Raw genomic sequence first — 26,513 nt, 5'->3', positions numbered from 1 at the left:
TATTGGATTATTGGTCTTTTCCTTAATAGTTTTTGGAGTGCTTTTCATTAGTCTGTCCTGTATTCTAATGCCATTTTTTTTTTTTTTTTTCCTTTTTGGCTACATCCAAGGCATGTGGAAGTTCCCTGGCCGGGGATTGAACCTGTGCCACAGCAGTGACTCAAGCCATTTCAGTGACGGTCCTGGATCCTTAACCCACTGTGCCACAGTAGAACTCCAGGAACTCTAGGTTCTTAGGCAGTTTTCTTTCTTTCTTTCCTTTTTTGCCTTTTAGGACCACACCTGTGGCATATGGGAGTTCCCAGGCTTGGGGTCATCCCATTGGAGCTGTAGCTGCCGGCCTACACCACAGGCACAGCATCGTGGGATCCAAGCTGTGTCTGTGACCTACACCACAGCTCATAGCAATGCTGGATCCTTAACCCACTGAGCAAGGCCAGGGATCGATCGAGCCCACATCCTCATGGGTATTAGCTGGCTCAACCACCTGAGCCACAATGGGAACTCCTAGGTTCTTAGGTAATTTTTGTTTGAGTAATTTTATGTTACCTGTTGAAGTTGCTGTTTGCTCTCATAAAAAACTGGCTAACATTTATGATCCATTTTTAGTTTCAGATGTTGATACTGGAAATGAGTACAGGAATTTAACTCCAAAGCAAGAAGTTTCTGAAGAAATGAAATCATATGGGAATATATCTAGCAAATTTGAAAATGAAATAGCTCAATCTACTGGGTATGAGAAAACTTGTGAACCTCAAGAAAAAACAGAAGAGCCTTCCGGATACTCCAGGGAAGATACATGTCATGAAAATGGAGTAAGTTTGACTGAGAACTCTGACCGTCCTGAACAGCAGAGAGTCTGTCCAGGAGAAAAACTTTATGAGTGTGATGACTGTGGAAAAGCTTTTAGTCAGCACTCACGCCTTCTAGAACATCAGAGGATCCATACTGGAGACAGGCCCTACAAATGCGAAGAATGTGGAAAAACTTTCCGTGGGCGAACTGTGCTTATTCGACACAAGGTAATACACACTGGAGAGAAGCCATACAAATGTAATGAGTGTGGCAAAGCCTTTGGCCGGTGGTCAGCTCTTAATCAGCATCAGAGACTTCATACAGGAGAGAAGCACTACCATTGTAATGAATGTGGCAAAGCCTTTAGTCAGAAAGCAGGCCTTTTTCACCATCTAAAGATCCACACAAGAGACAAACCTTACCATTGCACTCAGTGTAATAAAAGTTTTAGTCGGCGTTCAATTCTTACCCAGCATCAAGGAGTTCATACTGGGGCAAAGCCCTATGAGTGCAATGAATGTGGAAAAGCCTTTGTTTATAACTCCTCCCTCGTCTCCCATCAGGAGATCCACCACAAAGAAAAATGCTATCAGTGTAAGGAATGTGGGAAATCCTTCAGTCAGAGTGGCCTTATACAGCATCAGAGAATCCATACTGGGGAGAAACCCTACAAATGTGATGTTTGTGGAAAAGCCTTTATTCAGAGGACAAGTCTTATAGAACATCAGCGAATTCATACTGGAGAGAGACCCTATAAATGTGACACATGTGGAAAGGCTTTCACTCAAAGATCAGTCCTCACAGAACATCAGAGAATCCACACTGGAGAGAGACCCTATAAGTGTGATGAGTGTGGGAATGCCTTCCGAGGAATCACCAGTCTGATCCAACATCAGAGAATCCACACTGGGGAGAAACCCTACCAATGTGATGAATGTGGCAAAGCCTTCAGACAGAGGTCAGATCTTGGTAAACACCAGAGAATCTGTAATAGAGGTGGTCCCTATAAATGGGAAGAGTGTGGGGAGTCGTTCAGGCAGAACTCAGCTCTTACTCAACATCAGACCACTCACAAATGAGAAGAATCTGGTTCTGTGTGATGACTGCAGGCAAGCTAACTCATAGAGTGCAGGCTGGAGAGAGACTAGCTTTGAAATGATTTAGGACAAAACGTTAGTCACTAATTCCATAAGGAAACCTCAGCTACTTTATAAAAAATCCACTATGTGCTTCCCATTTTATTAGTTGCTCTGGAGGTGGAGAACAAGGAGCATAATGCCAGATTCCTTTTCTTAAAGAGTTTACAGTCTAGTTTAAAGATGTATAAGGTCCACCTATTTAGTTAATTGAGACGTAGGACTGAAGAATTGATGTTTGAAGTAGGATAGAATTAAAGTGGCATTTGGCAAACAGTAAGTACTATAAATTCTGAGGGACAGATCACTGTTGCCTGAAACAGTCAGGAAAGATTTTATCGAAAGAGTTCCTGTTGTGGCTCAGCAGGGTTAAGAATCCGACTTTATCCACGAGGATACAGGTCCTGTCCCTGGCCTCTCTCAGTGGGTTAAAGAGCTGGTGTTGCTGCAAGCTGCGGCATAGGTCGCAGATACAGCTCGGATCTGGTTTTGCTGTGGCTGCGGTGTAGACCAGCAGCTGCAGCTCCAATTTGACACCTAGCCTGGGAACTTCCATATGGCGCAGGAGCAATCCTAAAAAGAAAAAGATTTTATTGAAGATAAGAGTTGGATGGGGATATTTGGGAGGCAAAAGGCAGAAAACATTTAGGGCAGAATAAATGTAAACAAAGTGCATGTGGTTTGTAAGCATCCATGACAAGACTAGCCAACCTAAAGTAGAGAGTTCTTTCATTTGGGAAGTTGATGGTGTAAAAGTGTTGTGTGGGAACTCTGGGAGAGTTAGATACCAGTAATTTCACCTAATATTTTGAGACTTAAAGAGCACTTTTTTAATTCCTAAAAATGTTTCTATAAATTATTCTCTGTTTTTAAAAATGAGGGTACCCTCACTAGAAACTCTAAGGAGGAGCCAAGAAAAATTTAAAAATTCATTTGCCGAGGAGTTCCCGTCGTGGCGCAGTGGTTAACGAATCCGACTAAGAACCATGAGGTTGCGGGTTCGATCCCTGCCCTTGCTCAGTGGGTTAAGGATCCGGCGTTGCCATGAGCTGTGGTGTAGGTTGCAGACGCGGCTCGGATCCCCGTTGCTGTGGCTCTGGCGTAGGCTGGCAGCTACAGCTCCGATTGGACCCCTAGCCTGGGAACCTCCATATGCCGCGGGAGCGGCCCAAGAAATAGCAAAAAAAAAAAAAGACAAAAAAAAAAAAAAAAAAATTCATTTGCCGAGATGAAAGCTGGGCTAAAGGCATTGAACAGCAGAATGAATAACGCAGAGGAAAAATGAGGATACTCTGCTATGGAGATGGTAACATAGCTACAATATCACACAAAGGAAAAGACCATCAGCTCTTCAGTGCAGGTTTCTGATTTCAAGTTCTGTTCATTACATAGTGATTCCTCAACATCAGTGAACAAAGTCAAAATCACCTGTGGAGCTTGTTTAAAATACCGGAGTCCTACTCACAGATATTATGTGTCATTAGGTCTGGGATGGAGATTAAGAATCTTCATTCGTATGGCTCCATAGTCACCTGATGTACTCTAAAATTTGAGAAGCATCTTTTTAAGTCACTGCTGCCTGTGTGGTTGCCAGTGAAATAAGGAAGCATGAACACAGACCACCACAAATTTTTAGCGTAAGGAAAGCCTTTCAGGGGCCATGTCCACCAGCTCTTTAGAGTGAACAGGGAATTAGCCATCATACTTAAAGACTAGGGCTTTAAGATGGCCTTTCTGTCCCTTCAAATTTAAATGTTTCAAAAAGAGAGACTGACCTACATTCCAAGGCTCCTAAGGGTCTTGTGAGTGCAAGGCCTGTGTGTGCGTGTGTCTGTGTGTGTCTCTCTAGTTAGGGCAGAAGTGCTGGTACTCCCCCCCCACCTCTTTAGTTATCATCGTGTTTTGAATTCCCTAATTATTTCTCTTGAGAAGTGGTTTACAATTTTTTGTTTTGTATACCTTCTTGAACCCATAAAAGAGCCAAAGATTAGTGAGTCTTTCCCTTGGTGCTTCAGGGGAAAAAAAAAAAAACTGGTTGACATTATGTCTGTGTTACTGTGTAAACAGTTCTTTTTTGATGAGAACATGTGATGATTACTGTAGTGGATAATAGGCAAGCCACAAAGAAGTACACATAGCTCCTGGTCTATTTATCTTTTTATTTACAGAAATCCTATTTGATCTCTGCTGAGATAACCTTTTATTTCTTTGCCTTTCTTCCTTGCCACAGCCAACTCCTCAATTTCTAGGACTACGTTCCCACCCTGTCTCACACAACTTCAGTCCCCTTATCACCCCTCACCTTTAGCTGGTCAGTGGGTTCGAAGTGCTGAGACGTGACAGAAGAGGAAGGGGAGAAAAATGAAGGATATCACTATTCTTTTTTTTTTTTTTTTTTTTTGTCTTTTTGCTATTTCTTGGGCCGCTCCCGCGGCATATGGAGGTTCCCAGGCTAGGGGTCCAGTCGGAGCTGTAGCCACCGGCCTACGCCAGAGCCACAGCAACACGGGATCCGAGCCACGTCTGCAACCTACACCACAGCTCACGGCAATGCCGGATCGTTAACCCACTGAGCAAGGGCAGGGATCGAACCCGCAACTTCATGGTTCCTAGTCGGATTCGTTAACCACTGCGCCACAATGGGAACTCCGGATATCACTATTCTTTACTCTTAACTACCTTTCTGCCTAGGCCTGTCTATCCCATCTCCCCATCTCTCTAGTACCCCTGTCAGTAACCCCTCTGTCCATAGTCCTTATAAAGGACATAAAAATATCAGCACTGGCTTGGAACCAGAAGAGTCCTTAGTCTTGTAGGAATACATATTTTCCTAGCTTTCTAAGTTATAATTGTGAATACATTTTCCTATAAAAATGATAATGGTATTAGTACTATCATTGAGGCATATTATGTGTTAAATTGGCTTTGGGGATTAGAATGTACATTGACTGTGGGAAAACATTCTGAGTTCACAACATAGGAAAGCAAATGAACATTTGAAAAACAAGTCACAAGTTGAGGACTGTTAATTTAGGCTTTTTCATAAGACCAACATTGGATTGCATGCACAGAGCAATGAGGCAGCTGATTTTTTATATCCGGGAAGGATCCCAAAACTGAGCCTGAGAGCTCTGTAGCCTATGTATATGAGGTCTATTTCCTACCTAAGGTTACCCTGTCTTGAATTTTCCTCTCTCATGTAAATTCTTCTCTTAGGAGGGAACTGGTCTAAATGACAAGACTTTATAAGAACACCTCTTTACCAAACTGATGCTGTCCATACTTGTCATCTAATCTGATTTCACAAATGTGTTTTCCAAACTGCAGTTACTCTACATAGTAACGCCAGAGCCTCTCTTTTTAATCTGACTGCTCAGTGGAATGCAATCCTTATTTTAAACTTGCTGTCTGCTCTCAGTGCTGTTACCCACAGTCTCTCCAGTTCATCTTCTGCCTAACATGTTCCCTCAATGCACATGTGTTCCTCTATTTGCCTCTCTCTTAAGTAATATTATAAAGGAACCATAAACAAAGACCCAGAACAATGGTATGTGCCTATTATATAGAAGAATACAGTTCATAACTTATTTAAAAATAAATGTGGGGGGTTCTAGTTGTTTCCTGGGCTTAAATACAGTTGTAGTAACCGCCCCACCCCCCCCCAAAAGAAAGTGGAGTGGCATGGTATTTCCAAGTAGGCATCAAAGGGGATCAAACTAGTTGTCCAAGATAAGGAGAAAATATAAGGCTACTAGCTGGAACTAAATTGGCAACACAGAAGTCAGAGACCTCAAAGGGCAAGTGGAGGACATGACATGAAATTGGGGAGTAGAGTGAACAGACAATGCCTTGTGATGAAGTCAATAGTACACCTATATATATAAAAGAAGTGGTGTGACAGTGACAGAATATAGGAAATCAGGGTCCTTTGAAGCAGCTCATCTTTGTGGCTTTTGAAATCATCAGCAACAGGAGGCAGGATGGAAAGAAAGAAGAAAGTGAAACAAGTCCACGATAGAAGTAATGGCAGTCAGTAATAGTAACAACAGTCAGATGGAGCAACTGGTTTAAAACTCAAGTGAATCATGAACCAGCAGCTTAGAAGTAACATTAAGGATTAGAATAAGATTGACTAGCCTCTCTTTTCTAATTGATTCAAAGTAAACAAGATATTGAGTGTTTAAGGCAAAAAGCATCTGGAGAAGTTGGAGAAGAATCAAATTTCTAAAGCAATGAAAAGTAAAGTGAGCTAAAACATGGGCTTTGGATGAAAGAGAAACCTGATAATCACAGAAGGGTTCCAGAGAGTGTAATAGAAAGGGATTGTGGAGAGAAGAAAGATGGACCCCCTCCTAAAGAAAACAAAACAACAGTTGTATGAAGAGCTGGCTGGGATTTGAGGTAGGAGAGAGAAGGGGGTTGAGCAGGGCTCTGGGATTGAGAAATCTCATCTGCATGGTGAGGATGGAGATCGTTCAGCTACAAGCACTTAGGAATGCTCTGCACTCCTGTTCTCAGAACAGAAGTAGCCTCTTTCGTTAATATCCAGTGGTTATTGATTATAGAGTTGTAGCAGTCAAAGTCATTATTATTGGCAATCTTTAGGAATAGAGAAGAGAATTTACAAACAGTAGTAAATAACATTTATTAATTGCTTACTGAGGGCCAGACATTACTAAATGCTTTACTCACATTATTTTGTTTCTAGCTGGGGAAACTGAAATCGATAAATTAAAACTGGTCACAAAGTTAGTATATGGTGGGGCCAACCTATGAACTCAGCAGTCCAAGAGCCCAGTCTTCCTCTGTTTATTTCAGGTGAGCAAACTGCATGTTGCAGTGGTATTCAGTGCTTTGAGTAATTATCTGTAAAAGTTTTTCTACTTCTATCACTATTCTGGAAAATACCTAAGAAACCCCAGAGTTCGGGACCAAACAGCAAAGGTAATAATATCCCCATCCCCTTACATACTAAATCTTGGATGAAGTTTGGCCAGGGTAAATAGCCCTAATTCTTGTTACCTGCACAGTGGGGGTGTCTACAGAAGACATTTCACTTTAAAAATGAGCTCTTTATACAAAGGGATCACAGTCCTAGTTTGGTGGTGGTGGTGGTGTTTTGTGGTTTGTTTGTTTTTTTTTTGGTCTTTTTGTCTTTTGTAGAGATTCCTAGGCTAGGGTCCAGTCGGAGCTGTAGCCACTGGCCTATGCCAGAGCCACAGCAGTGCCAAATCCGAGTCATATCTGCGACCTACACCACACAATTCATGGCAACGCCAGATCCTTAACCCACTGAGCAAGGCCAGGGATTGAACCCACAACCTCATGGTTCCTGGTCAGATTCATTAACCACTGAGCCACAATGGGAACTCCAATGAAGGTTTTTAAAAGTGGTTTTATATTTGTGGCAAATACCACTTCTTAGATTAAAAAGTCAGTTAAGTATAAATTGTATAAAATAGTCCTTTCATATGCCACTCCTGACTCCATAAGCCCAGAATTTATTTGAGTAACAGGTGCTTGTTTAATATAGGGATAATCATTTTGATAGGCTTTAATTGAATTTTCTCAACTTTCTAACTTTCATGCTGAACATTTTACATTTCAAAACCCCTCCAGCAGTTCATCATTTTTTAGAATTTCTTTGGATCCCCTCTCCTTCCAAATGTCTGGGTATAACTCTAAGGAGATCTTATATATTATCTCTCATACACAGTATTTTAATCTCATTTATATATAAAAAGTATGAATATATTTTATGTAAAATATGTTATTTTTATTTTGTATATAATTTGATTTTGACAAAACCAACCATAGTAAGTATTTTAAACTTCTCAGTTGCTTAGTTCCTTAGCTCACATTGTGAGATCATTATTGAGAGCTAACTATTATCCCTTGATTTCTTAGAAACAGTTGATTCTCTTCACATACTTATGAAAGACCTTTTCCAGTTCTGAAAGCTCATCAGTCAAGGCTCCCAGAGCTTTCACCCCTCACAGTTCAAGGTGATCTTTGGGAGCTATATGTTGGCTCTACCAATCATCCTAAGCCCAAATGACTTGGTTCTGGGTGTCCCAAGGAGTCCTAAGAGGAGGCCATGTGTTAACGTCTAATTTATGCAGATCTTCATTAGTCTTATCTAAGCTTGACATGCTTATCTTTTTGAACTAATGCCTCGGCCTGCTTTAGTGAAATATTTAAGAGTAAGTATCCCAACATTTCATCCCTGATAAAAGAAGGAGGCAATTTAGGAATTCTATGGCTTGCTGTGACTTTGGCTAGAAAAGTGACTTTGGGCAAGTGATTTAATCTTGTGCCTCAGTTTCCCCATAATGTGGAATATGGATCATAGTTCCTATCACATTAGGCAGTTATGTGGATGAATGGGTTTTATATATATGTATAAAGTGCTTAGACCAGGGCTTAGCACCTAAGTGCTTTATAACCATTTACTATTGTTTTATTGCTGGGATCTGAAATGCGTTGCCTTTAGATGCTCCAACCCCAGGCCAGAAATTAGCTGTGACCATGCTGTGCCTCAGTTTCCCGGGACTGCTGCATTGTTGCAGGTGGGATTAAAGCTCCCACTCAGGTCTACTTTTACTTTCTTTTCTTTTTTTTTTTTTTTTTTCTCTTTTGCTATTTCTTGGGCCGCTCCCGCAGCATATGGAAGTTCCCAGGCTAGGGGTTGAATCGGAGCTGTAGCCACCGGCCTACGCCAGAGCCACAGCAACTCGGGATCCGAGCCACGTCTGCAACCTACACCACAGCTCACGGCAACGCCAGATCGTTAACCCACTGAGCAAACGCAGGGACCAAACCCGCAACCTCACGGTTCCTAGTCGGATTCATTAACCACTGCGCCACGACGGGAACTCCCCTACTTTTACTTTCTTACCTTGGGACCTGATGGACAGTGGCTGGCAGGGGACAAACATCACCTAAACTGGCAAGGAAAGAGTTTTCTATCTTTTGTCCCCTCCTTGGTTATCCCAGGGGGTTCAAAGCCTTTTTGTCTTTGGAGTGAGCTCTTCAGAAGTTCTGTGGCAGGAAGGCGGAACCTGGGTGGAGCCTGTGGAACCCCAGCCTCGGAGTGTAGGCCAGTGGATTACCTGACCCTGCTGTCAGAGTCTGCGGCTGCAGAGCCAGGTGGGGATGCTGTCAGGCAACCACAGAGAGGAGAAAACCTCCAGATTCCTAAAGAAGACTGAAGGCTGAGGCCCCTGGTGACAGCCGCGGGCCTGGAACTGTGAGCTCTTTGGGCCTTTGTGTCGTAGACGGTAGTCAGTAGTCATTGCAGGTTTGTGGACTCTGGCTTCAATTCAACGTCTGATGTGGCTCTGTAGGGACTCTGGTGAAGATAATTGAGTTGCAGGGGAAGGTTAAAGATGGCTTACAAATCTTCAATTGTAATAGGATACTGGGGCTATGAGAAAGGGAAGTCTGGAATCCTCATTTGATAAAAGGAAAGTTAGTTTCGATTAAGGAGATGATGTCACTCATGACTCTCCCTAGAATAAATAGGTTGACGCCTGAACACAAGGAAAGACATAGAATCCTCTTACTGGTTGTGTAGGTTTTCTCTGTGCTTAGATATCATTCATCTGTCAGTGGAATTATAAAATTTACTTAGATGAGTAAATTCACAGTCACTTTTCAATAAAAGCTGTTATTTTTCTGATCGCCGATGTTCTTTTGTCTGCTGTTTGGGATTCTGAGAAGGCGAAAACCAAAGGGAAGTGGGTCATGGTCTTTCCTCAAACTTTATTAACTTAAACATTTAAGAAGTAAGAGATTCTAGCAGACAGTGAGTGCTAGCTAATAATTTGCAGTCACTCCCACTCTGTCTTCTAATTTTTTTAGCTTTCTGACAGTTCATTTTTTTCTTTCAGGGCATTGCCAGGTAAGTGAGTTCTTGGTTAAGAGCTAAATAAAATTTAGAGTTTCTGTTAATAGTGCTGTTTTATCTCTCAGGAAGAAGACTAGCTACAAGGAAATACTTCTGAAAAATCGATGTGAACCCCAAGCTGGAGTGAATCTTCTCCTGAGCTCACTTATTCCAGAATGGCAGTCCTCTTGCAGGAAAGATCTGTAATAGTGACTGATGGTAGAAGAAGAGGGCTGTGCCTGGGGCCAAGAATCAGGCTGGCAAAAAAAAAATCTTTCTTCAAGCTTTTAAGTTGTTACTATCAGGAGGTAGATACTTGAACCTCATAGGGCTGTCAGAAGACTCCAGAAGCTCTGCCCACAGATGCTGAGATCAGACATACAGACCAAGGAACAGGTACTGAAGCAGGTTCTGACCTCTGCCTGAGGAACTGAAGACCTTGGGAGAATAATGTCATCCAGAATGGAGAAGAGGCATCAATTATGCTGGAGAAGGTGAAGATACAGCTTGGAAGGACAAGCCATCAGGTGGGAAGGGTTGGGAGGATCATTTATGGCTTGACTAGTGAAAGCTTCAAGAATAGCACAGGAAGCAGCAAAACTGAACTTAGCATCCACCAGATGTCTCTGGAGCCATAACCCAGTGTCTCCCTCATGTGCTTTAATTCCCCCTGCTATTCAGGTGTACCTCTGGAATCTTCTCTGTCTATAGTTTGGGGTTTTTTTTTTGTTGTTGTTTGGGTACTTTCACTGAGGGACTAGCTTCAAATTCAGTTTTCCAGGACCGTCTTCATTCTATTTCTTTTAGGGCCCAGGCTAGAGGATAGAACAAAATATGCTTACTTGACAAGATAGTACCCTGGAATCAAAGGCGTCAGGTCCACCCTGTTAAGACTCAGTCTTATTTTAACTCTCAACATTATTGCCTTATGAATGGAAAGCAAGATGAGAAAAGATGTCTGCAGGGAATGAAGACACCTTGAAAGGAAGCTTTATAGAACTCTTGTTAATAGTATCCTTTTCCTCGAAACCTTGTCCCTACCCATCTCCTCATTGTCTGCCAAATTCTTTAGGTAGAAACTTTCAGCTGTATTTGTGGAGATGTTTATGTTTTGTTTTGCTGTTTTGTTTGACTTCAATTCCCGTAGCTTCAAGATGTTTTTCTTCTTTTAATCCTGACTATTTCCTGGAGAAGTTATTTTCCCCACTATAATTTTTTTCAGTTTACTTTTTCCCCAAATCAAAATAGTATGCATTTTGAAGCTGATCTAGCTATTGTTTCAAATTAACTTTCATCACATGCCAGTGTTTGTTATATCCACTTAGCAAACATTTATGGAGCATTTTGTTCGTCTATACAAGTGGTCTAGGTACATTTCAGTTGGTGTAAGTGGTGTAAACTACCTTTTAGCAAATTAAAAATTTCTTTTGGTTTCATGATATTCCCTGTTTATCATCTCTGGACTCAAACTGATCTCCTCTTAACTTTCTTTATTATACTTTTCCTGATTTCTTTGTCACATTTGCCCTTCCAGTGTCTTTCTGTCCAGCTGTCTCTTCTCACTCAAACTGGAACCTCACATGCCTTCTTGGGTACTTTTCAAAATTGAGATGGCAATTTAGGGACACTGAAAAGGCACATACTTCAGGTAAAACTGGGTTTTATTATCATCATAAGTCTCATTATCTCAGCAGAAGAGACAACTGACATTTGAATTGTCTGCATTTTTTTTTAGATGGTGTTACTGAGAATGAAAATAACGACTTGTCTCCAACACAAAAAAATTTCTGAAGATGCTAAGTCATGTGGGGGGAATCTGTAGAATTGCAACATCAACGCAGTAAATTTTTAGTAAAAGCTTTAGTTACTGGTGAGTCATTGCTCAGCATTAGGGAGTACATGCCAAAGAGAATGTCTTTGAGAGCAACAAGTCACAAGGGAACTATCACAAGGGAAAATGCTATCAGTATAAGGAATGTGGGAGAGCATTCAGTCCAAGTGGCCTTATTTGACATCAGACAATCCACACGAAATGTGATAATGGTAAGGAGGCCTTCATTCAAACCTTATAGAACCTTATATGAAAGAAGTAGGAAGGAAGGCCTTCACCCAAAAGTTAGGACTGACTGCACTAGAGAATCTACATAGAAGATAGAGCTTATAAACGGAATGCATATGGAAATGTTTTCCATGGAATCAGCGTTATTCAGCATTGGAAAATTCACACTAAAGAAAAACCCTGGCAGTGTGATGGATATGAAAAGGTATTTAGACAGAGGTTGGACCTAGTAAACATCATCAAGTCTGTATTAGAGAGGCTTTTATAAATGAGAAGATTATGGGAAGTTGTATGGACAGACATCAAGCCTTAACAATAGAATCTCTGTAGTATTGGAAAATTTAGTGTAAGTGGGCAAGATGTATGGAGAATGGTTATCTTAAACGGCCCATTTTAGCCACTAAAAACATTCAGTGAATGTCTCAGGTCAAGAAAAGGAAAAGTCAGAAGTTCTTTTCACTTCCCAAAGAAATCTATAAACATTAACAACCAGGACTTTTGAAATTAAGATATTTACCTGTATCCCTGGACTTGTGATACTGTCTCTGAGAGGATTATCTGTTTATTTGGGACGTGTTATTTTACCATACCCACTCTAATCATATCTTAAATTCATATGACAATTGTAGACTGTATTGTAAATATATACACCTATATTTTTGTGGGCTAAATAGGCTTGTATGAGTACCCCAGGATGTAAAAATGACAAAATTTCAGGAACTGTAATGAAAGGAAACACATCTTTGAATTTTTGGACACTTTCCTAAATTTGGCACTCCCTCTGTGTTCTCCCAACACAAAGCCATATAGGTGTCATTCACAGAGTATACATTTCCTAGCTTTGGGTTTTTTTTTAAGATTGAAGAAGATATTTCACATGTAGCTTATTGACAGATAATGATAGAGGTATTTTCCCTTATGGATAACATATAGTATCATGAAGGCTAATACTTTAAGTAATTTGCTTATTGTTCTTTTCAGTTCTGAAACATACAAGCTAAAAGAGGAAAGAATCTCTAGATGCTCTTTAGCAATTTGGCAATGTAGCCCAGTCTCTTTGAGATGTACGGATTTTATCGTAGGTCACTAAATATAAGTACTACAGCTTTCAAAATTTTGTAATGATTATTTCAGAATTCTGAGTTTCTATCTGTTGTATATGCCTCAATTTTCTGAATAGGTATTACAGTCATTAGTTTAAAAGATGGACTATGTTCTATAAAAGGCTTTTTCAGCCATCTATAGAAATTACATTATTTTTACCTTAATTTTATTATTAGCTTCTATTACATAAAAGGATTTCCTAATAGTGAACCAACCTTTCATTCCTGGAGTAAATTCCACTTAGTCATGGTGTTTCCTTTCCTTTTTTTCTTTTTTTTTTTTTTCTGGATACATCCATGGCATGTGGAAGTTCTTGGGCCAGAGGTTGAACCCACACCATGGCAGCAACCCAAGCCACTGCTGTGACAACACCAAATCCTTAACTTGCTGCACCACAAGAGAACTCCTTAGTCATGGTGTTTTCATAATGTCTTAATGGGTTCTACTTGCTAGTATTTTATTTAGTACATTTTTATTCAATACGTAAAACTGCTCTATAATTTTATTCTGTATTTTTCAGGTATAGGTTTTTATTTTACTTGCATCATAAAAAGGACTGATTGTTCATTTTTAATGCTCTAGAACAATTTATAAAGCATTGAAATTACCTAGTCTTTGAAAGTTAAATTCTGATACAAAACCATCTGGGCTGGGTACTTTTTTGTGGGATAGTTTCTTGTTTCTTCTAGGGCCGCATCCAAGGCACATGGAAGTTCCCAGTCTAGGGGTTGAATTGGAGCTACAGCTGCCAGCCTGGGTCACAGTCACAGTAGCACAAGATCCAAGCCATGTCTGCGACCCTCACCACAGCTCACGGCAATGTCAGATCCTTTAACCCCCTGAGTGAGGTCAGGGATCAAACCCACATCCTCATGGATACCAGTCAGGTTCATTACTGCTGAGCCACAACAGGAACTCCTTTGGTAACTTTTTTCTATTCTACAAAATGGTCTATTTAGGCCTTCTATTTATAGGGGGGGCCAGTTTTGACCATCTCTTATTTGCTTACAAAACTATCAATTTTGTCTAGATTTTAAAGTTATTTGCTTAAAATCTGTAATATATCTGTTATGACTTTAAAACATTTTTGTGAAGGGAAATTGATATACGGTAAACTGCAGAAGTGTATGACTGAATATGATAGGTTTATTTATTTATTTATTTTTTATTTATTTTTATTTTTTGCCATTTCTTGGGCCGATCCCATGGCATATGGAGGTTCCCAGGCTAGGGGTCTAATTGGAGCTGTAGCCGCCGGCCTACGCCAGAGCCACAGCAACGCAGGATCCGAGCCTTGTCTGCAACCTACACCACAGCTCATGACAACACCATATCGTTAACCCGCTGAGCAAGAGCAGGGACCAAACCCACAACCTCATGGTTCCTAGTCAGATTCGTTAACCACTGCGCCACGACGGGAACTCCCAGGTTTTTTTAAATTTATTTCTTAAGGTAGCATTGGTTTTTAACATTGTATGTTTCATGTGTACAGCATTATGTTTCTAATTCTGTACACCCTGTAGCATGCTTACCACCAAAAATGCAGTTGCCATCCATCGTCATACAGCTGATCCCCTTTACCAATTTCACCCTCCCCTCCACCTTTTCCCTTCTGGTAATCACTACTCTGTTCTCTGTATCTACATGTTTGTTTTAGTTTGATTTGGTTTGTTCATTTATTTTGTGTTTTAGGGGTTTCTTTGTGTTTTATATTTCACATGAGTGAAATCATAGAGTCTTTCTCCATCTGACTTATTTCACTTAGCATGTCACAAATGGCAAGATTTCCTCTTTTTTTCTGACTGAGTAGTATTCTGTCGTGTATATACACACCACATCTTCCTCAACACTCATCTGTTGATGAGCACTTAGGTGGTTTCCATATCTTGGCTATTGTAAATAGATGCTACAGTGAATATTAGGTTTTGTTTTATTTTGTTTTTGAAGTTTATCCTGTCTTTGTTTTTTAAAAAATTTATTATAGCTGATTTACAATGTTCTGTCAATTTCTGCTGTACAGCAAAGTGGCCCAGTCATCCATATATATATATATACATTCTTTTTCTCATAAGTGTTTTTGTATTCTTTGGATAAATAACCATAAGTGGGATAGTTGAATTATATGGTAGTTCTATTTTTAATATTTTGAGGAATCTCCGTACTATCCTTCTTAGTGGTTGTGCCAATTTATATTCCTACCAGGTGTGCACAAGTGCTCCCTTTTCTTGGCATCCTTGTCGGTACTTGTTATTTCTTGTCTTTTTGATAATAACCGTCCTAACAAACATGAGGTGATAGCTCACTGTGGTTTTGATTTTATTTGATTTGATTTTATTTTTTTGTCTTTTGTAGGGCCACACCTGTGGCATATGGAAGTTCCCAGGCTAGCAAACACCACAGCTCACAGCCAGATCCTTAACCCACTGAGTGAGGCCAGGGATCGAACCTGCGTCCTCATGGATGCTAGGCAGATTTGTTTCCACTGAGCCACGACAGGGACTCCCTGAATTTTCTTAATTGATGATATTGGAGTTTCCCTTGTGGCTCAGCAAAAACAATCCCAACTAGTGTCCATCAGGGTGTGGGTTCAATCCCTGACCTCGCTCAGTGCGTTAAGAGTCTGGCATTGCCATGGGCTGTGGTGTGGTTCACAGATGTGACTTGGATCCTGCATTACTGTGGCTGTGGTGTAGGCTGGCATCTCCAGTTCCCCTTTGACCCCTAGCTTGGGAACTTCCATGTGCCCTCGGTACCATCCTAGAAAGCAAAAAAAAATCAGTGATATTGAGCATCTTTTCATGTACTTATTGGCCGTCTGTATGTTTTCTTTGGAAAAATGGCTGCTCCACTGCCCTTTTTTTAGTCAAAGGTAGGTCAGATGAATGTCAGGCCAGTAGAGGTAAGGCACTACTACTTTAACAAAGTACCTGTCTCTAGATGCCAGATATATATATATGTGTGTGTGTGTGTGTATGTATATACATATATATATATATATATATGTATGTATGTATGTATGTCTGGTAATATCAGCAAACAACTGTATAAAGAAAGTGTCATAATTTAACAGATAAAAGGAAATAAGTCCATAGTCATGACCACCAATACTGGACAGCAACAGATAGGGGTACAACATGCCTCCTTCAGCAAGGAAAGGGCAGTCCAGCTTAAAGAACAGGGTTCTTCAGTCTGTGGCCCATCCTGCTGAGGTCCTTCAGGCTTCTCAAGAGCAACCACAGAGTTTGGGGACCTTCCTACAATCCGAGAATGGACCTGGAAGTGCACCTGGGAGGAGGGAAGTTCCAGTACCAACCTGGCACTGAAAACCTCAAGCTGCAGTGGTCTGCTGGTGCGGGTGGTCCGAGGATTCCAGGAAGATGGTTAGAGTCCACTGTTGCACCTCTCCTCTCAGGATCATCCAGGAGATCGGGTATGGTTTTGGTTAGGACCCGTGGGATGTGGAAAAGGGGCTGCAGGAGCCAGGGTTCTTGGGTTGGGGAATCCTTCCTTCAGTTCCTTTGTCACCGCCTCTTCCCTACTGCCTCTACAACCAGGCCTGCTGGGTGAGGCCTTTCCATTTGGGAGGCTGAGGCAAAGGACCTTTGTGAAGGTCCTACCGCGTCTGAAGGATCCAGGCCCTATTCTGGCTTGCTTGACTCATTTCAAAGATGGGACTCAAATGTCACCTCAGGCCTGTCTTTACCACTTTACCACTCAGGTGGTATTTAAAATCACCACATATACCTCCAAAATCCTTACCCTCTCAACTTTTTCTATAGCTTTTATCCCTTCATAGCTCGGATCCATCGTGGCTGTGGCTGTGGCATAGGCTGGCAGCTGTGGCTCCAACCCCTAGCCCGGGAAGCTCCATATGCCAAGAGTGCAACCCTAAAAACAAAACAACCCCCCCTCCCCGAATCCAGTATTTCTCATGAACTTAGATGCAATGAAATGTCAGCAAATCAAATCTAGGTATTTATTTTTTAAATTTATATACCATAATTAAGTGGGATTTATTCCAATATGTAAGGCTGTTTCAATCTTTAAAAGTTAATCAGGAGTTCCCGTCGTGGCGCAGTGGTTAACGAATCCGACTAGGAACCATGAGGTTGCGGGTTCGGTCCCTGCCCTTGCTCAGTGGGTTAACAATCCGGCGTTGCGGTGAGCTGTGGTATAGGTTGCAGACGCGGCTCGGATCCCGCGTTGCTGTGGCTCTGGTGTAGGCCGGTGGCTACATCTCCAATTCTACCCCTAGCCTGGGAACCTCCATATGCTGCGGGAGCGGCCCAAGAAATAGCAACAACAACAACAACAACAGAAGACAAATAAATAAAAGTTAATCAATGTAGTCCATCATGTCAACAGACTAAGGAAACATCATACAATTGACACAGGAAAAGCATTTGACAAAATCAAATACTCATTCATAACAAAAACTTCCAGGAATTCCCGTCGTGGTGCAGTGGTTAACGAATCCGACTAGGAACCACGAGGTTGCGGGTTCGATCCCTGCCCTTGCTCAGTGGGTTAACGATCCGACGTTGCTGTGAGCTGTGGTGTGGGTCGCAGACACGGCTCGGATCCTGCGCTGCTGTGGCTCTGGCGTAGGCCAGTGGCTGCAGCTCCGATTGGACCCCTAGCCTGGGAACCTCCATGTGCCGCGGGAGCGGCCCAAGAAAAGGCAAAAAAAAAAAAGACAAAACAAACCAAAAAAACAACCAGTACACCAGAAGCAAAGGGGAACACACAGTAAAGGTATCACTTCTGCCTACATTGATTTGATAGGCTTAGTATAGATCCTATCAAAATCCAAGCAAGATTTTGTTTGAAGATATACATAAACTTCTAAAATTTATATGGAAAGGCAAATGATCTAGAATAACCAATTTTTTTTTTTTTTTTTTTTTTTTTTGTCTTTTTGTCTTTTTGCCTTTTCTAGGGCCGCTCCCACCGCATATGGAGGTTCTCAGGCTAGGGGTCTAATCGGAGCTTTAGCCACCGGCCTACGCCAGAGCCACAGCAACGCAGGATCCAAGCCGCATCTGCGGCCTATATACCACATCTCATGGAAATGCCCGATCCTTAACCCACTGAGTGAGTCAGGGATCGAACCTGCAAGCTCATGGTTCCTAGTTGGATTCGTTTCTGCTGCACCACTACAGGAACTCCTAATAACATTTATTTTATAAAATACCTTTTTACTATGGTCCAGGGACTGTCGTAATGGATTTACAAACATTTGCTTCATTTTACTTTATTTCATTTCACATACAAATCAGCTTTATGTAATTACCATTTTGTGTGCCCCTGTCTCCTTCTTGACTACGATTCCAGAAAATAGAGGTTGAGCGTTAAAAACATACACTAAACTACCATCTTTCCTTTGTGGTGTCAAAGGGCTCGGAGTTAGAGGAGAGCCTCAGGAAAGAATGGGTGCCAAGTACCATAACTAGAGTAACTGAAGCCCTTTCCGCCCCTAACGTTTTGTGTTGCTGTGTCCGTCTAACTCCCAGATGCTGGGAGCCACTCGACACAGAAATCTCGCTGCGTTTTCCCTCCTCGCCCCCATCAGCCTGGATTTCTGGCTTCGAGCTTTGAAACTAGGTAGTCACCGAGTGCAGTAACCTCCGGAGCTGCTAGGGGGTGCTAGCACGCTCCTAGCAAGAAAGGGCTGCTCCACTTCCGCGAAGAGGCTCCCAACGCTGACGCACTTCCGGCCTTTGTGGTTTATCGGCTGTCCGTGCGTTGCTGTCCGCGCCGCGGATCTGAAGCTTCCCTGGACCCTGAAGGTAAGTCTCAGGCCCGTTGTTCCGACCCGCCCGACCCCAGAGACTGCAGGAGGCAGGGAGGGCATGTCTGCATGGGAGTGACCCCCGCCATTCTCTCGCCGTTGCCTGGACACAGGGCTGAGGCCCCAGAGAAATAGAAGGAGGTCCCACCCCTGCCCCCCGCCAACGTCGTAGGAAAGACCCCTGGAAGGGGCGGAGCCTTGTAGCTGGACTGGATGAGGAGAGGAGGGTCTCGGTCCCTGTCAAAAGCCCAACTGCCTATATACCTATCGTATTATTTAACAAATGTTAACATTATACAGTATCACATCTAATTTTTCTTTATTTAAAAGTAAATTACAAGCATCATGACTTAGCACCGGTAAATAGTTTCATATGTGCATTTCTAAAAACTGAGGGCATTTTACGTACACAAATCGTAACTCCAACACATCCAAATAAAGGTAAACGCATTTCCTAATATTACATAACACCTGCTTAATATTCAAATTTCCCCTCGTCCTACAAGTGTTTTTTTGCAATTGGTATGTACCAACTAGGATCCAGTTAAAGACCATTCGTTGCAAGTAGTTAGTCTCTTAACTTAAAACAGCCCTATCCTGGAGTTCCCGCTGTGGCGCAGTGAGTTACTTATCTGGCTTGTCTCTGTGAAGGAACGGCTGGCGCTGACGGTTAGTTGCTGCAGCTGGGCCTAGGTCGTAGGTCTGCGGGGTATGGAACTTACATATGGCCGCTGTGGGTGCAGCCAAAAAAGAAAAAAGTTCTATCTTTCCCCTCTCTTCGCATTTTATTGCCTGGTTGACTTGCTAGTCCTCCTGTAAAGTATCTCCATTTCTGGATTTGTCCGTTTCCTCATGGTATTTAAATTATTCCTCTTTTTTTTTGGAATTTATGATTTTCATTATCTCTTCCTTATTTGCTAACATGCTGAAGCCAGTAGAAAAATGCTCTTTTATGCTCTTTCTGCCATGCCATTTTTTTTTTGTTGTTGTTACTTCGATTAAGGAAGATGAGGGCACATCAGATTCTGCAATTGTATCACTCTTTTATCATGTGTCTGCTGCCTGACGCCCTACTAGGCACTTGGTAAATATTTCTGAAGTCCTTTGTTACAAGTAGCACATAGAAACAATCTCTCTTGTTTTTTGTTTTTTGTTTTTTTAATGCTGTGAGCTGTGGTGTAGGTCACAGACGTGGCTCAGATCTGGCGTAGGGTGGCAGCTGTAGCTCCAGTTAGACCCCTAGCTTGGAAATCTTCATATGTCTCTGGTGCAGCCCTACAAAGACCGGAAAAAAAAAAAAAATCTAGGAGTTCCTGTCGTAGCGCAATGGTTACCGAATCCGACCAGGAACCATGAGGTTGCAGGTTTGATCCCTGGCCTTGCTCAGTGGGTTAGGGATCTGGCGTTGCCATGAGCTGTGGTGTAGGTTGCAGACGAGGCTTGGATCCCACGTTGCTGTGGCTCTGGCGTAGGCCGGCGCCTACAGCTTCGATTGGACCCCTAGCCTGGGAACCTCCATATGCAGCCCTAGAAAAACGAAAAGACCAAAAAAAAAAAGGCTATCCATTGAAAAGTTCCATATCATGCTTGCCCCAACCACTCATTTCCCATCCCTAGAGACAAGTAATGTTGCTTGGGTATCCAAATAGAGAAGATATAATATGTATCTATTTTTGTTTTTTAAAACAACTGATAATAGTTTTCACAGTGGGTCTTCACCTTGCTTTTTTCATTAAATGTATCTTTCCACTTCTTTTATATCTGTACATAAAGAGCTTCCTTATTTTTGAAAACTCCATAGCAGTAGTCCAGTATATGGATTACTGTAATGTATTTAACCAGTCCCATATTGGTGGACATTTAGGTTATTTCCAGTCTTTTAGCTCACAAACAGTGCATTAGTAAATAACTTTTTTTTTTTTTTTTTTTGCTTTTTGGAGTCGCATCTGTGGGATATGGAAGTTCCCAGGCTAGGGGTCAAATCAGAGCTGTAGCTGCTGGCCTATACCACAGCCACAGTGGTGTCATATCCTAGCCACTTGTGCAACCTTCACCACAGCTCATGTCAACGTTGGATCCTTCGAGCGAGGCCGGGGATCAAACCTGTGTCCTCATGGATACCAGTCAGATTCATTTCCACTAAGCCACGACAGGAACTCCCAAGACTAGTTTTGTATGTCCTGTTCTTCCCCTAAAGCTACCACATATTGTCTGGTAAGCTTTTAAATCATTACAATTTCTTCATTTATTATTTTTTTCTTTTTATGGCTGCACTTGTGGCATATGGAAGTTCCCAGGCCAGGGTTCAAATCAGAACTGCAGCTGTGGCCTATACCCAGCCACGGCAACACTAGGTCTGATCCACATCTGCAACCTATGCCACAGCTTGTGGCAATGCCAGATCCTTAACCACTGAGCCATAGAACTCTTAATTTGTTTATTTCCTTGAAATAAGTACTTCATATGGTTCAAGAATCAGAAAAAATACTTGATATTATATGAAAAGTAAATTTTCTTTCCTCTCATTCTGAGTTACCTAGTTTGTTCCTTAGAGGCTACCCCTCTTTTAGTTTTTCATTGCTGTAATAATGTGGTGTAACAAGCAGTTACAAACCTTTGGAAGTATACAGCAATAAACACCACATGGATCTGTGGGTTTGAGCTGCTTTAGGCAAGGCTTCCTTGTATATCTGTAGTCAGCTGTGGGTCTTTAAAACAGCTCTGCAAATCTCAGCTAGGCTTACATGTCTGAGGGTTAGCTAGCTGTTAGTAGACCTGGGATGGTCTCATCTGCTTCACTGGGGTTATTTGGCTCTGTCCTGCAAGTTTCTTATCATCTGAATGCCGGTATACCCTCCTAGCAGTTGTCGAGGGCAAGGGCAAGCAAGCATAATCACGTAAGTATTTTTCAGGTCTAGCTTGTATCACACTTGTTAGTATTACACTGATCAAGTCAAGTCACATGATTGAGCCCAGAATCACAGTGGGAGGGCAGTATAAAGTATATGTCTATGGGGAAGGGTGAAAAATTAGGCTCCTTAATGTATTAATGCCATATACCTTTTTTTTCCAGTTTCTAAACATACAGAAGTAAGTTACTATGTATACCTTTTATTAACATAAATGATAGCATACTATTTATTGCTCTTATACTTTGTGGTTTTTTCCCATAATTTTTAATTTCCATTATACATAATGTTTTCTCATCAGGTATATTCTCCTATAGAAGATTAAATCAGGGGATCTTAAATCAGTTATCCCTCCACCCAGGCTAGAGTGAGCCCTTCTAAGTTAATCCCAGAATGGCTTCAACAGGGGAACAGGATGGACTTAAGATTGTGAAGGTGGAAGAAGACCCTGTCTGGAACCAAGAAACCTACCTTCAAGAGAGCAGCTTTTCTGGCCAGGAGGCCTCCCGCCAACTTTTTAGACACTTTTGTTACCAAGAGACTCCTGGTCCCCGAGAAGCACTGAGCCGGCTCCGGGAACTCTGCCATCAGTGGCTAAGGCCAGACACACATACCAAGGAGCAGATCCTGGAGCTACTGGTGCTGGAGCAGTTCCTGACCATCCTGCCTGAGGAGCTCCAGGCCTGGGTGCGGGAGCATCACCCAGAGAGTGGGGAGGAAGCAGTGGCTGCAGTTGAAGATCTGGAGCGAGAGCTTAGTGAGCCAGAGAACCAGGTGAGAGGAGGAAGATGGGCTCTTAGACTCAGAATATTAAATGAAGGGTGAAGTTGGGTTAGCCAGGTTGGTTGGCTATAGCCACTTAGTTCTCTGTTGCTGGGTAACAAATTCCCCCCAAGCTTTAATGGCTTAAAAAAACAAATATTATCTCCCAGTTTCTGAGTCAGGGTTTTGGGAGCCACTTAGGAAGATCTCTCATGAGGTTGCTGTGAAGATGTCAGCCAAGACTATAGTCCTCTGAAGACCCGACTGTGGCTGGTGGATCCACTTCCAAGATGGCTGTCTCCCGTGGTTGTTGGTACGGGGCCCTCTGTTCCTCATTGGCTGTTGGTGGGAGGTCTTTACCATGTGGGTTTCTCCTTAGGACTGATTGAGTGTCCTTACAACATATCAGTTGGCCTCCTCAAAAGAGAGAGACAGAGAAATAGAGAAAGAATAAGGATGAAGCCACATGCTTTTTATGACTTATTCTCAGATGTTATACACCATCACTTCTGCTATACACCTTCTATTAAGTAGAAATGAGCCATTTTATATACAGCTTTTAGTCAAAGGGAGAAGAACGAGGCCCCACCTTTTAATGGAAGGAGCACCAAAGAACTTGTGAACATACTGTAAACTACCACACTGCATTGGGCCGTTCTTGTTCTCCCTCTTCTGCTCTTGGGTATGGAGTTAAACTCTGGGCCTTCCAGTGTGCTCTACAAAATGTTTCATGTGGTTCCACATGATATATTTCATTGAGTTTTAGCCTGGGTTCCTATAGTCCTTCTCTTATGAACCCAAATATACCTACCTGCCTTCAGGCCCCAGATTGTGAACATGGACATTCTGAAGTGCTCTCAGGGGATGCAGTGCATTTGAAGGCCAAGCAGGAATCAGCAGCCACCCAGCTTCAGTCCATGGTGACACAGCTTAAATATGAATCTTTTGGGCCTCAAAAACTTGGAGAACAAGGTAAGGACTTTAATAAGTCTCTTCAGGTGATCTCTGGTGGCTCAGCATAGGGTAATAGTTAAGACTGTGGACTCTGGGGCCAAATTGCCTGGCTTGGAATTTAAGTGCAGCTGCTTAGTATCTATATGACACTAGGTGGGTCAAGTAACCTCCCCATGCCTACAGTTTATGCATCTGTAAAACAGATAGTCATAGTATAGAGTCAGTCATTTGAAAACTTAATAAATGCAAAAAACACTTAAAACAGTGCCACTCGAGCACATCCTTTACAGAAACCTCGCCTTCTCTGGGTGACCCTCGCCAGCCATTTCAACAGGTGCTGATGATCCCTTACTTCATGGGTCTCAATATTTCTAGGTCTTCTTTACATTAGCTACCAGTTTTGCGTTCCTAGAATGTGATACACATCTTCCTGTTTTCCATCCTATGTTGTACTCTTTCATAAAGGAAAGTGATGACATTGTTTGATCCATTTATTATTCCAGATGGTGAAACTATACTTGAAAACAAGGACTTAGTCTCGAAGCAAGAAGTCTTAAAAGAAATGGGACATTTTGAGAACAGCAGACTCCAAAGAGATGTTCCTCTAGATTCTAAGTACAGAGAAGCTTGTAAACGTGAGAACAGAGTAGAAAATCAGAGGGGACACCCCAGTGGAGAGAGACGTCACAGATGCAATGAGTGTGGGAAAAGCTTTACTCAAAGTTCAGTTCTCATTCAGCATCAGAGAACCCATACTGGGGAGAAGCCATATGAATGTGAAGAATGTGGAAAGACCTTCAGCCAGAGGTCAGGCCTGATTGAACATCAGCGAAGCCACACTGGAGAGAAACCCTATCAATGTAAGGAGTGTGGGAAAGCCTTCAGTGCCAGCAACGGCCTCATTAGACACAGAAGGATCCACACTGGAGAAAAACCATATGAATGTGAAGAGTGTGGGAAGGCCTTTCGCCTGAGCTCATACCTTGTTCAGCATCAGAGGATACACACTGGAGAGAAGCGCTATCGCTGTAATGAGTGTGGGAAAGCCTTCAGTCAGAATGCAGGGCTTTTCCAGCATCTCCGAATCCACACCGGTGAGAAACCCTATCAGTGTAGTCAGTGCAGTAAAAGCTTCAGTAGGCGAACACTCCTTATCAAACATCAGAGAAGCCACACTGGAGAGAGACCATATGAGTGTGATGAGTGTGGGAAAGCCTTCAGTCATCATTGCAACCTCATTAGGCATTTTAGAATCCATACTGTTGGTAGTTCCCGTCATGGCTCAGTGGTTAATGAATCCGACTAGGAACCATGAGGTTTCAGGTTCGATCCCTGGCCTTGCTCAGTGGGTTAATGATCTGGCATTGCCCTGAGCTGTGGTATAGGTTGCAGAGGCGGCCTGGATCCCACGTTGCTGTGGCTGTGGTGTAGGCCGGTGGCTACAGCTCTGATTTGACCCCAGCCTTGGAACCTTCATATGCCACGGGAGCAGCCCAAGAAATGGCAAAAAGAGAAAAAAATTCATACTGTTACCAAACTGGACTAATCTCATGGACCACTAGATCCCTTAAACGGGGACATCTTGGGAAGTAAGATTTTTCAAGTGGCTTATTTTGTTCTTATCAAATTTATTTTGCTTTGGAATGCGTGGCTTTTCTGTAGAGCAGGTGCTGCTCTCTCCTGGGAGGATGACTGTGGGTGTGGGCAGTTGCTAGGCAGCCTCTTTCTTCCCTATTCTGCAGTTCACTTCTAATGATTTCCCTTAAAGGGACCAAATCTTAACCTGGAAATAAATTGGTGTGGAGGGGCCATTATTCAGTAATACATAATATTGAACAACTCTAAATAATTAGCATTTGTGCATATTTTTTAAGATTGGGTATGTTCAAAGGATATTCAGAGATGAATTTTTTTTTTTCTATAAATGACATTTTAAATACAATTAAAGTTTTGGGAAATAATTATTCCCATTCCCATAGAAAATCATTGCCACAGTCTCCCTAGGAATGTAGTGGATGATCTCTTTAGTGCTTCATCAGAATGGGTGACAAAACTCAATTACTAAGCAACATATTACCCATGATGCAAAATCTTAGATATGGTGGTTTAGAAGTCCATATCGTGGCATTCCTATCGTGGCTCAGTGGAAATGAATCTGATTAGTATCCATGAGGACGCAGGTTCAATCCCTGGCCTTGCTCAGTGGGCTAAGGATCCAGCATGGCTGTGAATTGTGGTGTAGGTAGAAGATGCGGCTCCGATCATTCATTGCTGTGGCTGTGGCATAGGCCAGCAGGTGCAGCTCTGATTGGACCCCTAGCCTGGGAACTTCCATATGCCTTGGGTGCAGCCCTAAAAAGACAATAAATAAATAAATCCATATCGTGTTTTGATATTTAACTCCAAATTCTTAGTTCCGGTCATTGCCATTTTTAAGGTTTCTATTTTTGTTATAAATAGCAAATAAGATGATAACTTTAAAACCTTTGCAATGTGCCTGTTTTATTCATAGCCTTTTGTGCCACCACCTTTTGAAGGGTAGTCAGCAAGATGGAAAGCCATTACAAGCAGCATCATTGAGACTATAAAAAAAGGAGCCTCTGACCTTGGGCAGCTTGCTGCTTAATTGGAGAGACCAGCATGTTCGGGCCATTTATTATAAAGGTTAAACCCACAAGTCTGGCGCCACGCTCTCTAGGTTCAGTTCCTCACCTATCCGTCTGTGAGCTCTGTGACTTTGGGCAACTTAATTAAATGTCCCTGTGCTACAGTCTCCCTGTCTTAAGATAGGGGATAGAGTACCTTTTCATAGAGTATGTAAGATGAAATTATTACAGACTTATAAACCTCTGACAACTAACTCAATAAATGTGTACAATGATTTATATGAGAAATAATCTAATGAATGTAGGTGGAATTACAAGTTTTGGGTTTGAACTAAATAGAATGTTCAGTGGCTCTGCCAACAATCTCATACTTTTCTCCACAGTCAAAATCTGAAACCGTTTCAAAAGAAATAAAAGTTCAACTTAAAAAATACTGTGCTAAATACATCTTCAAAGTTTATTTTTAAAAAGTTAAATAAGTTTATATGTATATATATTTGGTTTTCCTT

The 26,513-nt window shown here is 42.0% G+C and overlaps 3 protein-coding genes across 40 annotated transcripts in view; 2 read left to right on the top strand and 1 right to left on the bottom strand.

Annotated features, from left to right (window-relative positions):
* The window catches only part of ZSCAN12 (zinc finger and SCAN domain containing 12), a 38,947-nt gene extending 23,894 nt beyond the window's left edge, over positions 1-15,053 (top strand). For 12 of the 34 annotated variants that reach the window (XM_084967687.1, XM_084967693.1, XM_084967683.1 and 9 more), the window contains 3 exons: positions 610-1,753; positions 9,906-10,346; positions 11,555-15,053. In XM_084967687.1, the coding sequence (XP_084823813.1) occupies positions 610-1,753; positions 9,906-10,026 (1,265 nt within the window). In that variant the 3' untranslated portion in view covers positions 10,027-10,346; positions 11,555-15,053. Of the gene's footprint in view, positions 1-609; positions 1,754-6,639; positions 6,750-9,905; positions 11,261-11,554 lie in introns of those variants that run through there. The other 22 variants (XM_084967706.1, XM_084967701.1, XM_084967700.1 and 19 more) reach the window with 6 other exon arrangements.
* PGBD1 (piggyBac transposable element derived 1) overlaps positions 1-26,513 on the bottom strand; it is a 69,558-nt gene that overhangs the window by 5,818 nt on the left and 37,227 nt on the right. The gene's annotated exons all lie outside the window — the stretch shown is intronic.
* Positions 18,692-26,292, top strand: ZSCAN31 (zinc finger and SCAN domain containing 31). Of its 5 annotated transcripts, XM_084967722.1 has the most exons (5): positions 18,692-18,771; positions 21,984-22,456; positions 22,615-22,757; positions 23,266-23,416; positions 23,902-26,292. In XM_084967722.1, exons 4-5 carry the CDS (start codon positions 23,362-23,364, stop codon positions 24,702-24,704), a joined length of 858 nt encoding a protein of 285 aa, XP_084823848.1. In that variant the 5' UTR covers positions 18,692-18,771; positions 21,984-22,456; positions 22,615-22,757; positions 23,266-23,361; the 3' UTR covers positions 24,705-26,292. The 5 variants fall into 5 exon arrangements, with proteins under 5 accessions (XP_084823848.1, XP_005665734.1, XP_084823847.1 ...); XM_005665677.4 differs by lacking the exon at positions 22,615-22,757; XM_084967721.1 differs by having other exon boundaries at positions 22,615-23,416.

The sequence above is a fragment of the Sus scrofa genome, chromosome 7 (assembly GCF_054392235.1).
Source record: "Sus scrofa isolate SSC_HxYL_T2T_F1_AM1 chromosome 7, Sscrofa_HxYL_maternal_Yorkshire_Landrace_v2.0, whole genome shotgun sequence".
Lineage (NCBI taxonomy): Eukaryota > Metazoa > Chordata > Mammalia > Artiodactyla > Suidae > Sus > Sus scrofa.
This window is presented reverse-complemented; position numbering and strand designations above follow the sequence as displayed.